At 33.0% G+C, this 14,755-nt stretch overlaps 3 protein-coding genes across 3 annotated transcripts; 2 read left to right on the top strand and 1 right to left on the bottom strand.

The window, feature by feature from the left end:
• The first annotated feature begins 4,035 nt into the window (after positions 1-4,035).
• On the top strand, positions 4,036-7,928 carry LOC132254473 (uncharacterized). The gene is made up of 6 exons (XM_059740189.1): positions 4,036-5,442; positions 5,538-5,777; positions 6,810-6,929; positions 7,031-7,548; positions 7,637-7,721; positions 7,818-7,928. Exons 1-6 carry the CDS (start codon positions 5,104-5,106, stop codon positions 7,926-7,928), a joined length of 1,413 nt encoding a protein of 470 aa, XP_059596172.1. The 5' UTR covers positions 4,036-5,103.
• Positions 7,929-9,745: 1,817 nt separating this feature from the next.
• Positions 9,746-10,903, bottom strand: LOC132254472 (uncharacterized). The gene has a single exon (XM_059740188.1). The coding sequence runs from the start codon at positions 10,901-10,903 to the stop codon at positions 9,746-9,748; it is 1,158 nt and encodes a 385-aa protein (XP_059596171.1).
• A 2,676-nt stretch (positions 10,904-13,579) lies between these two features.
• Positions 13,580-14,719, top strand: LOC132254471 (small ribosomal subunit protein mS78 (rPPR3a)-like). The gene has a single exon (XM_059740187.1). The coding sequence runs from the start codon at positions 13,580-13,582 to the stop codon at positions 14,717-14,719; it is 1,140 nt and encodes a 379-aa protein (XP_059596170.1).
• Positions 14,720-14,755: the final 36 nt, after the last annotated feature.

Genomic DNA, 14,755 nt, shown 5'->3' with positions numbered 1-14,755 from the left:
GCTAAGGATGAGGTTCCTAGGTTTATTCAGAATATTCATAATGGCAGTAAAGAAGACAATTGCATTCTGCTTGATTTATCCCAATTCAAGAAATGAATTTTTCAGGAGTAATTAGATGAAATGAAACTTAAGCTAAAACCCTTGTGTAACGAGAGTTGATGTCACATGTTTGGTGATCAGTATTTTGCACAAGATTTTACAAATTTCAATCCACTTCCTAGATGAGAAATTTTGTTCAAACATTCTGCTTAATTTGTTGTACCTGTTTTCCACTTCAACAGTTAAAAAACAAAAAAAAAAAGAAAAAAAAAAAGGAAAAGAAAAAGAGACATACTGCTCACTCAGAAGAAGGAAATTGAACAGGTTGTTAAATTTTCTGGGTTTTTTTTTTGGTTGCATGGGAAATGTTCTGTTCTTGAATAAACTGTTGGGACACTGAGGATGTATGTTTCTGCACACTTGGTTCATTGCAACGCCAAATCTTTTCCCTTTGTTTGTTCTCATCTTTTTGTAGACATCAACTAGATCCAGGTATTGGGGCACCTACTGCAGCTAAAATAATACCCAAATGGTGAGAATGTTTATGTCTGCATTGATTGAGCATGTCACACTTGATTCAGCATAATGCCGTATCTATTCCCACTGCTTGATCTCATCCCCTTGTCTACATGGATTTGCATTCACATCAAAGTTAATGAAAGTAAAGAACTTGGTGGCGCTTAATTTTTTTCCCCCATATATTTCCTTGGATGGTGAATCTCGTAATAGTCCAACTTATTGAGTTGATGGCAGTACAGAAAAAGGGCCTCCTTCAAATGATGGATTCATTTGATTATTTTTCATTGTTACTCTTTGCGATGATATTTATGTTTTTGGTGAAGTGTCTAATCAAGTCTACATCGTAACCAAGCCATTATTGAGAATTTTATGGGCTATAATTTTTTTCTTTATGCATTTATTTATTGTAGTGACTCTTAGCCACGGAAAGTAAAATTTTTTAGAGCTTGTTACATTTTAACCCTCAATCTATACCATGTCTTGCACATTGTCCTCTTAAGTTTAAACTCGAGAAATGTACCTTTCACGCTATATAATTACATGTAATGTACATTTTTTGACTCATGGTGTTTTTTGAATGGGAGGTGCATGTGTTTTTTGTGTAATCGATGGCAAAAATGTCATTTTTTTAAGTGAGGGCAAAAGGGTCATTGTCATATTAAAATCCCAAATTCCAGCCCTCTTCTTCCTCATCAACTATTCCTCCTCATTGCTGGTGTTGGATCCTAAAGTTGAAACCCTAGAATCCGAAGGAAGCTAATGCAGGGTTGATATTGAATAGAAGACATGGAATTCAATGATATTTCTTTCTCTTGCAATTTCTTTAATGGGTAGAAATATGTCAGGAAAGAGGGTTAGGGTTAGAGTCAGACTTTTGTTTTGATGTTTCAAAAAATTTGGGGAAATTTTGGGGAAAATAAAACTCGGCAAAATTGAGGATTAGAGTTTAAATTTTTATGTTATGCTATCGTTTTAGGGTTAGAGTTTTGTTTTAATGTTTTGGAAAATTAGGGGAAATTTTTGGGGAAATTTTGGGGAAAATAAAACTTGGCCAAATAGAGGGTTAGAGTTTTTATGTTATGCTTCTATTTTAGGGTTAGGGTTAGGGTTTGATGTTTCAAAGAATTGAGGAAAATTTAGAGAAATTATATCTCGGGCAAAGAAGAACAACTGAGATGGAGAAATTATATGGGATTCAATAATCGCTTTGTGGGGATTAGGATTCTAGGGCTTCAAAGGGGAAGAAAGAATGGGGAGGAGGTGGGTTGCAATTTGAGGAGCAATGGTCGACCAGAAGAGCTGGAGGTTGGGGTATTATAAAGAAATTGACCTTTTTACCCTCGGTCATGTGAATAACCCATGCCCTCCTGTCCAAAAAAGTAACACCATTAGTAAAAAAAATATATATATACATTGCATATAATTATATAACATAAATGGTATATAATTACACTAGAGGTGTGTGTAACTTTTGGCCCTAGGTTTGCTCCTTAATGGTCATTAGTTTGAGTCCCCTCAAGGCCATTGGAGGATTTACTCAATCATTAACTTTAGGGTCCCATAGGATTAGTCGAGATGTGCGTAAACTGGTCCGGATACCCACGGTTATATATATATAGTATGAAGGGCATATTGTTTGATTTTAAATTCAAGGGCGTAATGTGTAAAACATTGTATAGGTTAGGGAGTAAAGTGTAATAAATCCAAAATTTTAATCTTGAACAACCTCCACAAGGCAAGAAAATGCAGAGGATTTTGTATTATTAAATAACATTTGATGGCAATATCTGATTAGTCAGCACGCCCGTATGACATGGGAAACAGAATAAAGAGGATTTTGTATTATTAAATAACATTTGAAGGCACATTAGTAATTACTCAGCAAGCCGTGGCACCATATTGAACAAAGGATCTCAAGACCAACAACAAGCAGTGGGGAATATTCTTGTTTTTTTTATTTTATTTATTTGTTATTATTATTACTAAAAAGGTTTTTTAAATCGGCAATTTTTTAGATAAACATTATAATTATATTTTTCCTTAAAAATAATTATAGCATTGTTTTTTTTTTTTAATAATGGATCCTAATATATTAAATTTTTGCCTATTTAAAAAAAATAAATAAATTATAAGGAATAAATATATAATAAGTGAAAAATAATTGTTTTAATAACGAATATATGATTACTTTGTACATAATAATGTTTTACAGAAAATTATAAAAGATAAATATTAATATTAATAAATTTATAAATTGTATTTATTTGCTAAAAATAAATAATAATAGTTTATAAAAAATAATAAATCTTAAGAATATTTTATTTAGAATAACCATAAAAATGAGTTCAATTCATTTTCAAATTGTAAATTAACGAATTGTCTTCATTACATGTATAAAGTTTACTTCTCAATCACTGTTACAAGGGTTGGGTCTAAATTCTAGTAATAATTGGTATGATTTTATTTATTTATTTTTAAATGATTACAATCAATAACAAATTAAAACATCAAGTCTCACATGATTTTAAATGTGTTTATTTAGTTAAAAATTGAGAAAAAATATTATTATTTAGAAGAGAAATCGATATATGAGAATTTTAAATATTAATTTATTTAATTTTTTTAGTTGTAAATTATTTTTAAGAATTACTAAAATGTGTAAAAAAAAGGGATAACCGATTAAAAGGGACAAAAATCCCTCAATATTGCAAAACTAACCCTTTACTTATTTAGGTCTCAAAAATGACCCAATTCGGACAAAAATACCCCCTCACCCCCTCAGTTATCTTTTTCAGCCATTTTTCCCTCCAACTCCAATTTTCTCTTGTATTGTGTCTCTTCGTTACCCTTTTTCCCTCCAACTCCAATTTTCTCTTGTATTGTGTCTCTTCGTTACCCTGCAAACCCATTTGTTCCATCTGTTAACCTGCAAGAAAGAAATCACGAAGGATTTTTCCGTTTATTGCAAGAGAACAAAAAGGCAACACAATACAAAGAAAAAACAGAAAGTAACTGTTTCATTATTTGATTTTGGTTTTTCGAACTGTATATATGAATCTTCATCCATGAAATGAGAAAAAACCCTAAGTGTCTTATTTTGGTTCTTATTTTTTTCTTTTAATCAAACCCGATTTTTCATCTTTCTGATATTGTGTGTTGATTCAGTTCATGAAAATGGAGGAAGAAAAAAATTCTGTGATGAAAAATACGAAACAGAAGAGGTATAAAATTTTGGGAAAAAAGAGAAGTGAAAGAAAGCCAGGTTTTGAAACCTCTTCATCGTCATCAGAAAATGAGAAGAAATCAACTGATTCAGTAAGCATTAATTGTCTACTTGAAATTTTGATTTTTAATTTTTTTTTTAATTTTATCATTTTTAATAGATTTTTTTTTGTGAATTTATTTTTCATGAATTGATAATCTAATTGTTGGAAATGTTCTCAGTGAGGTTATAGTCCAAGGTTTAAAGCAATATTTGAATTATTAGAAAAAACTAAACTTAACTACTATCAAGTTTACCATCAAAAGGTTTTGAAATTTTGTGTAATGAAGTTATTTGTTATGAATTTATAACGTATTTGAATATAATTTTTGTGAAATTATTTTATCCAAATATTTAGAATTTTGATTTAAATATATATGTTAAGAAGAAACTGAACTTAACTGCTATCAAGTTCATTGTCAGGTTGCAATTTCAAAATGGTTTTGTTTTGTTTCAAATTTCAATAAACACTAGAATAATGTCTCCAATTTTTTGTAGCTGCAACTTACTAAAATATAATAGCTTCAATTGCATTAGTAAAATAATATCTTTAGAATATTAGCATTTGACATGACATCCTTAAATAATAGGAAAATAAAGTCTATGTTAAGAAGTAATACAAAATGATGGATTTAACATAGTTGGATAAGTTTGGTAATATAATTTTGCTCAATTTATATTGATATTTTTACAATTTGTTATTATTTTGCAGATTGACATTCCTCCTCCTCTCCTATCTTTTATATCTAAAATATCTAAAGAGGAGTACTTTCCTGGAAAAATTGCATGTTTGTCTCACTTGGTAGCCATTGAAAATATTAAGAAGAAATTGACTGAACCACAATTGGAGATGTTTAGAAAATCATGTTTTGGTCATTTTTTACTCCTTCCCGAACTTAGATTTTCAGCCCAAATTGTTCATCAATTGTTGTTACGTCAATGTGAAACCAAAAAAGACAATGAAATATGGATTTTATTAAAGTCAAAGGGCTTAAGATTTAGTAAAGAAGAGTTTGCATTGATTACGGGCTTGAGTTTTGGTCCTATTACAAAATGTGATAAAAAATCATTATGAATAAGGGACACATACTTTAAAGGAGAAAACAAGGTGCGTAATGATGAGTTGGAGAAAGTTTTTCTTTCTTTAGGAGAGGAAAAGAAAAAGAAAAAGAATAAGAAAAATAAAAAAAAAAGGATTTGAAGATGAAGAGGTGATAAAGTTGGCACTTTTGTATTTTTTAGAGCATGTTTTATTTGGGAAAGAAGGAAAAAATTTGATAGATATGGAATGGGTTGCTTTGGTTGATAATTTGGAGGCTTTTAACAAGTATCCATGGGGGGGGATTTGTTATGAGAGGACACTATTTGGTTTGCAAAGAGCTTTGGAGAACCGGGTATCCAAATACCAAGATAAAAAGAAAACAAAGGGAGAAGCTGCAGTTGAAGCATATAGTCTTGTTGGATTTCCATATGCATTCCAGGTTTGGGCATACGAGGCTATTCCACTTATTGGATTGAAATATGCCACTCGTGTATCTGAGAGGTATCCTCGAATATTAAATTGGAGTGCAACAAGTGCTCCAAGGTCTACTGAGGTTGAAAATGTATTTCTAGAGCCTCATGTAAGTAATTCTTTACCTTTACATTTTAAGAATGCAATTATAAATATTATTGTATTGTTGTTTATTAATAATTATATTTGATTTGGACTTTGTAGTTAACTTTTCATTCGCTTCTAACACCCACTTTAGAGGAGCAACAACAAGACTATTACAAGCATGTAGATAAACAAGGAGCTTCAGCAGAAATGTTGCACCAATCAAATGCCTCACAAGATGCCAAGAATGATGACTTAAGGCATGAAAAAAGCTCATCTGACACTGCTGCATATGTTGCTGCTGCTACTGCTGCAATGGCAGAAGAAACAACAAATGATGCAATCACCCCATCAATAGAGGTAACTTAAACTAAACTTAGCCATCATAAATAATGCATGCATGTTTTTTTTTTTTTTGGTACTTTATTTAATATAAGATGTTCATTCCATAATTAACATGTGGAACCTGACCTTAACTATAAATAAACAAGAGCTATTACAAAAGCAACCTATTCATTGGTTGATTACAAGGGTAAAATAGGTATTTACAAAGCTAAAAATCAAGCAAAATATCTTGGAGAACCGGTAGTGGAATAACATCAACAATGTCTCAAAACAGGGGATTCAAAGGAATTTCGCAATGTGCCTAATCCTTCTTGCGAAATTTTCGCAATGTGTTTCTTCATGGTGCGAAATGGCAAAATTTCGCACCATGAAGAAAATCCCCTTGCGAAATTTTCGCAATGTGGCTCTTCATGGTGCGAAATGGCAAAATTTCGCACCATGAAGAAAATCCCATTGCGAAATTTTCGCAATGTGAAATTCACCTTGCGAAATTGGCCATTTGACATGATGCAGTTGTCTTCCGAAGGCCATATCTTCCTCATTTCAGCTCCAAATCATACACGGTTTGAAGCGTTGGATTCTTGACTTCCTAAGCTTTCAAATGGTATATAACATGCAAAAATTGGACTTCGGGAAGTGCCTCAAAAGTGCGAAAGAAGACTGCAGCTGTTTTCTTCACTCTGTTTTCCTCTTCTCCATTGCTTGTGCTCGTGTTTCCACTTGAAATTCAAGCCTATAAACGTACAAAATCCTTGCTTAACTCGCCCAAGTAGCTCCTCCAACAATTGGCATGCTTGAATTGGTTCATAAGCTGATAAAAACATGTAAACTTGCCACAAAATGGTTAAAACCAATTACTAAGGACCTTAATGAATTAATTGGGTTAAATGAATATGATTACTACTCAAAGGTGCTTAAAACCATTATAATTAGGTCTACAAAATAGCACTTTTTGGTAGTAATCACAAAGTGAACAAACTTGTCATAATATATATATAAATATTGTAAGTGTTAAATTTTTATTTCATTTATGTGCAATATGTGCAGAAATTATGGATGGAGTTTGTGAAATTCAGACAAAGCTCAGAGTTAAATTTCAATCATCTAAAGAAAGAAATTGAAGGACTCAACTTGAAGATGGATGAATTGAAACAACTTTTATTAGAAGTTAGTGACATGTTTACTTGTTTAAATTTTCTAATACTTCAATGTTTTGACATTTGTGTTTTCTCATATTTATTATTATTGGGTGGTGTATGCAATTTTAGGTTAAGAGTTCGAATGAGGAACACGGTATGCATGACACTAGATTCAGAAAATCTAGTACAAAAGAAAATGATAACAATATGGGCTTTGATTTCCAGACTGGAATTTTTGAGGATGTTACAGATGATGAAGTGGAGAGAAATGACATTCCCATGGATGTGAACATTGATATGGAAGCTTCTAGAAACCTTCAGCTTGCAGAAAAACACATGACTAAAGAGTTGAAAGATGACTACTCTATTGATGATCCAGTTATTGATATTGCCAAGTTGTTTGGTACCCCAACTATGTCGGGCGAGTTTTCAGTATATGTCATACCTCACCATCTATCTCCTGCCATTTTTAAGCGAAGGCGTGAGATTAAAAAGTCTCATATCTTACAGCACCCTTTTACAGATCCCACCAAGAGAAAGAAACTAAGAAAAGAGATTGAGAAACCATTAACTTCATTTGATCCTTTGCATCCAATCTCTGAAGAAGCATTAGAGTCCTTTCAAAAGTGGATGAGTGATGACCAAGGGTAAGTTGTATACATCCATACTTGTAAATTTGTGTTCTTCACAAGTTATAAAATTACTAATGTTTTTATTTTTATTTTTATGTCAAAGGTCCACAATTGACATTGACTACATGCATATAGATAAAAAATGGTTTCAATCACTGTCTAATCATGGTTCATGGCTTGCTGACACGGTTTGTAAATGATGCATTTTGTTTTTATTTTTATTTATTATTATGTTCAGCTTACAACCAAATAATATAACTAATTTACTTTATTGTAATTGTTAGCACATTGATGTTGCCTTCTTCTTTTTCCGAAAGCGGCGAATAGAAAATCCTCATCTTTTTTCCCAAAAGTTTACCACAGTAGATACTATGTTTTGGGTATGTGTAGTTTGAATTTTAGTTAACATTTTTAATTTTTTTGTAATAATGAATCTTATGATCTTGGTTATTTATTTATGTATATTAACTTTATTCTATGTAGAAAAATGCTCAAGCAAGATGGATTAAGCATGGCAAGAAGTGGAACCAATTCAAATTACTAGAGAATGACATCCTTATTGATTATGCCAATGGTTTGCAGCCTCTTTATTCTGTCAAATGGCCTGATGTTGACATTGTGTATGTCCCTATCAATGTTCGGGCTAGTCACTGGGTATTAGGAGTTGTCCACCTTCATCGAAGGATTATATACGTATATGACTCATTGATGGGCATCAATAATAATGCAAGATTGCAAGTTGCCATTAAACCATTAGCCAAATTGTTGCCGCATATATTGAATGCAATAGCATATTATGGTTTTCATGGTGACACAAAAGTTAACTACCAAGAATGGGAAATTGAACGGCTGCAAGATATTCCTCAACAGGAAAATGAGTAAGTGATCTTAAATTTACTTTCATAACTTATACACTTAATCTTTAATAATAGCCCTAACATTGATTATTTGTGTACCATGCAGTGGTGATTGTGGCATGTTTGTTATCAAATATGCTGAATACTTAATGCACAACCATCCATTGAAGTCATTAACAAGTGCACGAATGGACTGGTTTCGGGAAAAGATGGCAGTAGAGTTATTTTATATGAAATACTTGCCTATGTAATGAATTCATGTTGATATTTCACATTTTGATAATGTAGTTGGATGGTTTGTTATATGTAATTGGATAGCTTCATATATGTAGTTAGGCATTTTGATAAATGTAGTTGGACAGGTTGATATATCTACTTGGATATTTTGATGAATGTTGTTCGATAGTTATGTATACAATTGACCTTTTAAACTAAACTTCAATGTTGTCAAGTTGTTATGGGTACAAACTTGAAGGTAATTAAGTCCACAGTCTTAATAGAACACATGAACTTAACTACTATCAAGTTAACTGTGAACAAACTTGACAGATATTAAGTCGAAATCTATTCCAGAATAACATATTTAATCTGGACTTAACAGGTATCAAGTTGATCTTCTATAGACTCATAAGAAGTTGTGTCTACAATTGTCATTTTTACCTGAACTTAACTATTGTTAAGTTATTTTATGAACAAACTTGAAGGTAGTTAAGTCCACAGTCTTCAGACAAAACCTGAACTTAACTATTGTCAAGTTGTTTTATGAACAAACTTGAAGGTAGTTAAGTTCACAGTCTTCAGACAAAACCTGAACTTAACTATTGTCAAGTTGTTTTATGTACAAACTTGAAGGTAGTTAAGTCTACAGTCTTCAGACAAAACCTGAACTTAACTATTGTCAAGTTGTTTTATGAACAAACTTGAAGGTAGTTAAGTTCACAGTCTTCAGAAAAAACCTGAACTTAACTATTGTCAAGTTGTTTTATGTACAAACTTGAAGGTAGTTAAGTCCACAGTCTTCAGACAAAACCTGAACTTAACTATTGTCAAGTTCCTTATCAATAAACGTGAGAACAGTTGAGTCCATAGTTTGAGAATAAACATGTAATTTTCATTTATACTTTATACATAACTCATCATAACATATATGTACAAAAGTAAAAAATATCTCCATTTCTATGGTTATGCAAAAAAAGGGGATCATTATTACAATATTCATCTATGTGCTTATCCTATCACCTTATACAAAAAAGTAACTTACATTTCTGTTCACATGGGTACCAAAAAAACAAAAAAGCTCACTATTACAGTTTTCATTCCATGTAAGTTCATAGAGTGCCAAAGCTATCATGATATCAAGGGATTGGTCGTTTGCATGTTTTCCGATTATGCCCATATTGACCACATCGACTACAACGAGATGTGCGCTTGCCCTCTCCACCAGAAGGAATTCTTACTTTCCTTGGTCTTCCTGTTGGGCGTCTTGTTTTAGGTGGTAACACAACTTTATCACGAATATGATTAGGTACTACCCAATCTATTTCATTTCCAGTTGGATAAATACACCCTGAATATGAAGATAACAATGCTTTAGTAGTAAAATGCTTGGAGCACAAAGTGTAACATGAAATGTTGTAAAATCTACAAGCAGCAATAGCATGTGCACATGGAATATGATCAAGATCAAATTGTCGACATGTGCATGAACGAGTGTCTAAATTCACTTGAGCACTAATGCCAGCATAGTTAACATTACACTCCTTGGAGTTGATAGGTTCCACTAGATATGTTGCTGACATATTATACCTAGAACGAAGTTCTCCATCAGCCCACATGGTAAGTTCAGTTGACATTGACATTGCTTGTTGTTGACGAGTCACAAACCATTTTTGAAGTAAGTTTCTCAATTCTTCAACCAATTGCAAAACCGGAAGATCTCTAGCATTTTTCAACACAGCATTAAGGCTTTCAACGATCCTTGTCGTCATGATATTATATCTTTTTTCGGTAGAATATGAACGTGCCCATCGATCAACACCTATATCCATCAAATATCTTGCTGCTCTTGGGTCAATCATCTCTAGTTGCCCAAATATAAAATTAAACTCTGAAACACGATAAGCATGGGCAGCATCATGGAACAACTTATGAATTGCAGGATTCTTGAACTTTGTCTTCAAATTTTGTCCAACGTGATAAGTGCAGACACCATGCCTCGCATGGGGAAATACTTTATGTACTGCTTTCTCAATGCTACCATGTCGATCTGATATCACAAACAAATCATCAATGTGTCCAAGTGCATCATGTAGTTTTTGTAAAAACCACTCCCATGAGGCATCATTTTCTGAATCACCAATCCCAAAGGCTAAAGGGTATATCTGATTGTTGCCATCTTTACACGCTGCAATAAATAAAGTCCCTAAGTACTTTGCTTTCAAAAATGTCCCATCAACTGCAACCACAGGCCTTATTGATGTGTGAAACCCAGCAAGAGATGCACCAATCGACATAAAAAAGTATTTGAATTGATTATCACAATCAGTAACTATATCAGTAATGGTACCAGGATTTTTTTGCTCTAAAACATAGCAATAGGATGGTAAAGTGTTATAAGACTCCTCAGGTGATCCCCTAATAGAACCTAGAGCAAGTTCTTTGGCTCTCCACGCCTTATCATAACTGATTTGAATGCCATACTGCTTTCGAATGTCTGCTACAATGTCATTTGGTCGAAATTCACAACCAATCCCTTGATATGTTTCTCTTATACTCTCACCAATCAACCAACTACTTGCATGTCGATTGTCACGAGACATCATATATAACCGACAAGTGTGTGTTGAATAGAATTTCATTATTTGAAACATATTCGAAATCCCCAACTTGGTAGCACGAACTCGCCACTTGCATTCTTTATCAAAACATTCAACAAGCAATAACTTAGTAGTGGATTTAGTTGTTTTGAACTCAAACTTCCTTTTCAGAGCCATCATATACAACTTCCTTTGTAATTCTTTCTTACTTGAGTAAATTTGGTGTTCTTCTAGATGGTCATCACTAATTCCACTAACTATAGGTTGTTGCATCATGTTTTGTCTTTCATTTGCTACATCTTCGATTATAGTGGGATTGTCATGTATGAACCCATCACTTGTATCAATCATGGTCAAGATTTCTGCACTCTGAGCTGAACCAGTTCTGAATGAGCCAATTTGGGTCACTTGCTTATCACTAGTAGGGTTAGTATTCATTCTATAATCCTCCTCATTAATTGCAGTCTCATTCATGTTCCAATCATGAACTTTATACCCTTCATGTGACTCATTTTGAAATCTTGGTCCATTTTCACCATCAACAGTAAGAGTTTCAACTGAATCACAATGAATGTGTCTACTTTTATGCATCAACATTGAGTCCTCATTCAATTCTTTATCAATCTCAGAAGACATATGACATTCGAAATAAGAATTGAAAATTGATTTCTGATTGTGATTATCAATTCTCTTTTCAACTGTGATGCACAATGGAACAGGCAGCTTACCATTTGTACAATTTAAACCAATAAAGAATTTCACATCCCCATCATCAGTTAGTTGTATAGGACTTGTGGGTATGTTGGCATTGAATACATACTTCATTGAAAGAAAACAATTTGTTGGATCTAGCTTCAAAATATGATGGACAACCCCTAATAACTCTTTATATGATATAGTTTTCGTGATCTCAATGCCTTTACCTTTACTTCCTTCGAAATAGAAAACATTTCCATCTCGTACCCATTCTCCTTCATGTAAAAGCATTATTCCTACTTCATCAACCACTGAAATAACAGAATAATTCAATTAGTGGCATCAACAAACAATATTAGAATATTTTTTAGTTACATCATAGCATTAGCACCAATAAGTAGGTATTAATTTTTAAAAACTCATTCATTATTAAATACATATTATTTCATTACACATATTTATTTTTTTAATAAACAACAAATAAATAACATTATTAATCATCTTTACTACCTCAAATAATACCAATAATGATATAGAAATACAATGTATATAGTTATTAAATAAATTCAGACATTGTAACTCTAAACTATTTTAAACAATAAAAATATATTTGTTTACTAAAAGATTGGTTATGTTGTAATTTATTTAAGGTCAAGGCTAATTTGCAAATGATTCAACTCAAATTGAGTATAATTAAATACAATAACAAAAATATAATGTTACTATAAAATAACTATATACAATCTTAACTTACTTCAAGTTCAACTTAACACACGTCAAGTTCAACTTAATATCCGTAAGGTTTTGATATATAACTAAAAAAGATAACTTTATATATTATGTCAAAACCCTATTAACACATATATTTACATCTATATAAAGCACAAATGTGCAAACAATACCAAAACCATCATAAAATTCCATAAGTTTTATTACTTACCATCATTTGATTTTTCCATATAGACAATGTTTCTCCACGCTACACTTTTTAAGCTGATTGTTTCCTTCTTTTAATCCCTTTTTTCATGGCTGTAAATGATATTAAAAAAATTATAACAATTTCAAACTTATTTAAATATTTACTACATCTCATTAAATGTTTGAAAATATTCAATAAATAAAACATGAAAGAAAAAAAATATGGAAAAATAAAAATAAACGTACACTGTTTATCCAACCACAACTTAAAGCGCTTTAAGTTGAAGAAATCTGAAGAGAAACTGTGTGAGACTTGAAGAAATGCACTGAAAAGAGAGAAACGGAATAACAGGAGAAAATGAAAAAAATGAGAAAGTGGAAGAAATAATAAAAAGGAGGTGAATGGAGGGAAATAAAATTAGAATGGGAGGGAAAAAGGAGTTGATGTAGCTGAGGGATATTTTTGTCCAGATCGGACCATTTTAGAGGCTATTAAAAGTGGAGGGTTAGTTTTACAATATTGAGGGATTTTTGTCCCTTCTGATCAGTTTTCCCTAAAAAAAAATCAACGCACCAAGTCTTATTTGACTTAAAATAATTTTATTGAACAAAACAATTCAAGAAAATTAGCAAACTACGCTGCCTCGCACCTACCGTCCGATCTGAGTCAGCATTTGCCCCTTTCATTTCAGTAGAACTCTGCTATACTCCCAACAGTTTTATACCTAGCATTCTGCGGCGCAACGTTACACAGCAGTAATGTCGTCTCTGGCTCGTCGTCTCCGTGGCATCTTCACCTCACCTCTGCCGGCCACCACCAAAACTCCAGCTAAAATCATCAAGCGTTCGTCTTCCAATAACTCTAGACTTAAAGAAATGGTCGACAAGTTCAAGAAATCCTCAGACTCCAAGCGATTCCGATCCCGCTACGGGTACTACGAGAAAGCGGTCCTCACACTAGCCAAGGCCAAAAAATTCTCATTCATCGAAGACATCCTGGAACACCAAAAACAGTACAATGAGATCTCCACTGAAGTCTTCGCGATCAGACTCATGACTCTGTATGGGAAAGCGGGTATGTTCGAGCATGCCCACAAACTGTTCGATGAAATGCCAAAGCTGAACTGCGAGCGCACCGTCATGTCTTTCAATGCTCTTTTGTCAGTGTGCGTTAATTCGAAGAAGTTTGATAAGATTGATGGGTTTTTCCAAGAGTTACCGGGGAACTTAGGGATTGTCCCCGACGTCGTTTCATACAATATTATTGTTAATGCATTTTGTGAGATGGGGTCATTGGATTCAGCACTTTCGGTGCTTGATGAGATGGAGAAGGTTGGCTTGGAGCCTGATTTGATTACGTTTAATACCCTTCTCAACGCGTTTTATCAGAGTGGTAGCTATGCTGATGGCGAGAAGATATGGGATTTAATGAAAAAGAATAATGTTGAATCTAATGTTAGAAGTTACAATGCCAAGTTGCGAGGAGTGATTTCAGAGAATAGAATGTCAGAAGCAGTTGAATTAATTGATGAGATGAAAACCAGTGGGATCAAACCTGATGTGTTTACTCTCAATTCTTTGATGAAAGGCTTTTGCAATGCTGGAAACCTAGAGGAAGCTAAAAGGTGGTATAGTGAAATTGCGATAAATGAGTTGCCTCCTGTTCGGGCTACTTACATGACACTCATCCCATGTCTTGTTGAAAAGGGTGATTTTGAAATGGCTACTGAGCTGTGCAAGGAAGTCTGCAGCAGGCGCTGGCTTATTGAACCGGCTTTATTGAAGCAGGTGTTGGAGGGGCTGGTTAAAGAGTCAAAAATTGAAGAAGCAACTGAGCTTGTGGAATTGGCAAAGTTGAAGAAGTTTCGCATTACACTGGAACTGCCTTCAGATAAATAGTATATTTTGTTGAATTTTTGCAGTGATTTAACAAAG

The sequence above is a fragment of the Vitis vinifera genome, chromosome 10 (genome assembly GCF_030704535.1).
Source record: "Vitis vinifera cultivar Pinot Noir 40024 chromosome 10, ASM3070453v1".
NCBI classification, from domain to species: domain Eukaryota; kingdom Viridiplantae; phylum Streptophyta; class Magnoliopsida; order Vitales; family Vitaceae; genus Vitis; species Vitis vinifera.
Note: the sequence above shows the minus strand (reverse complement) of the source record. Positions and strands in the feature narration are given on the sequence as shown.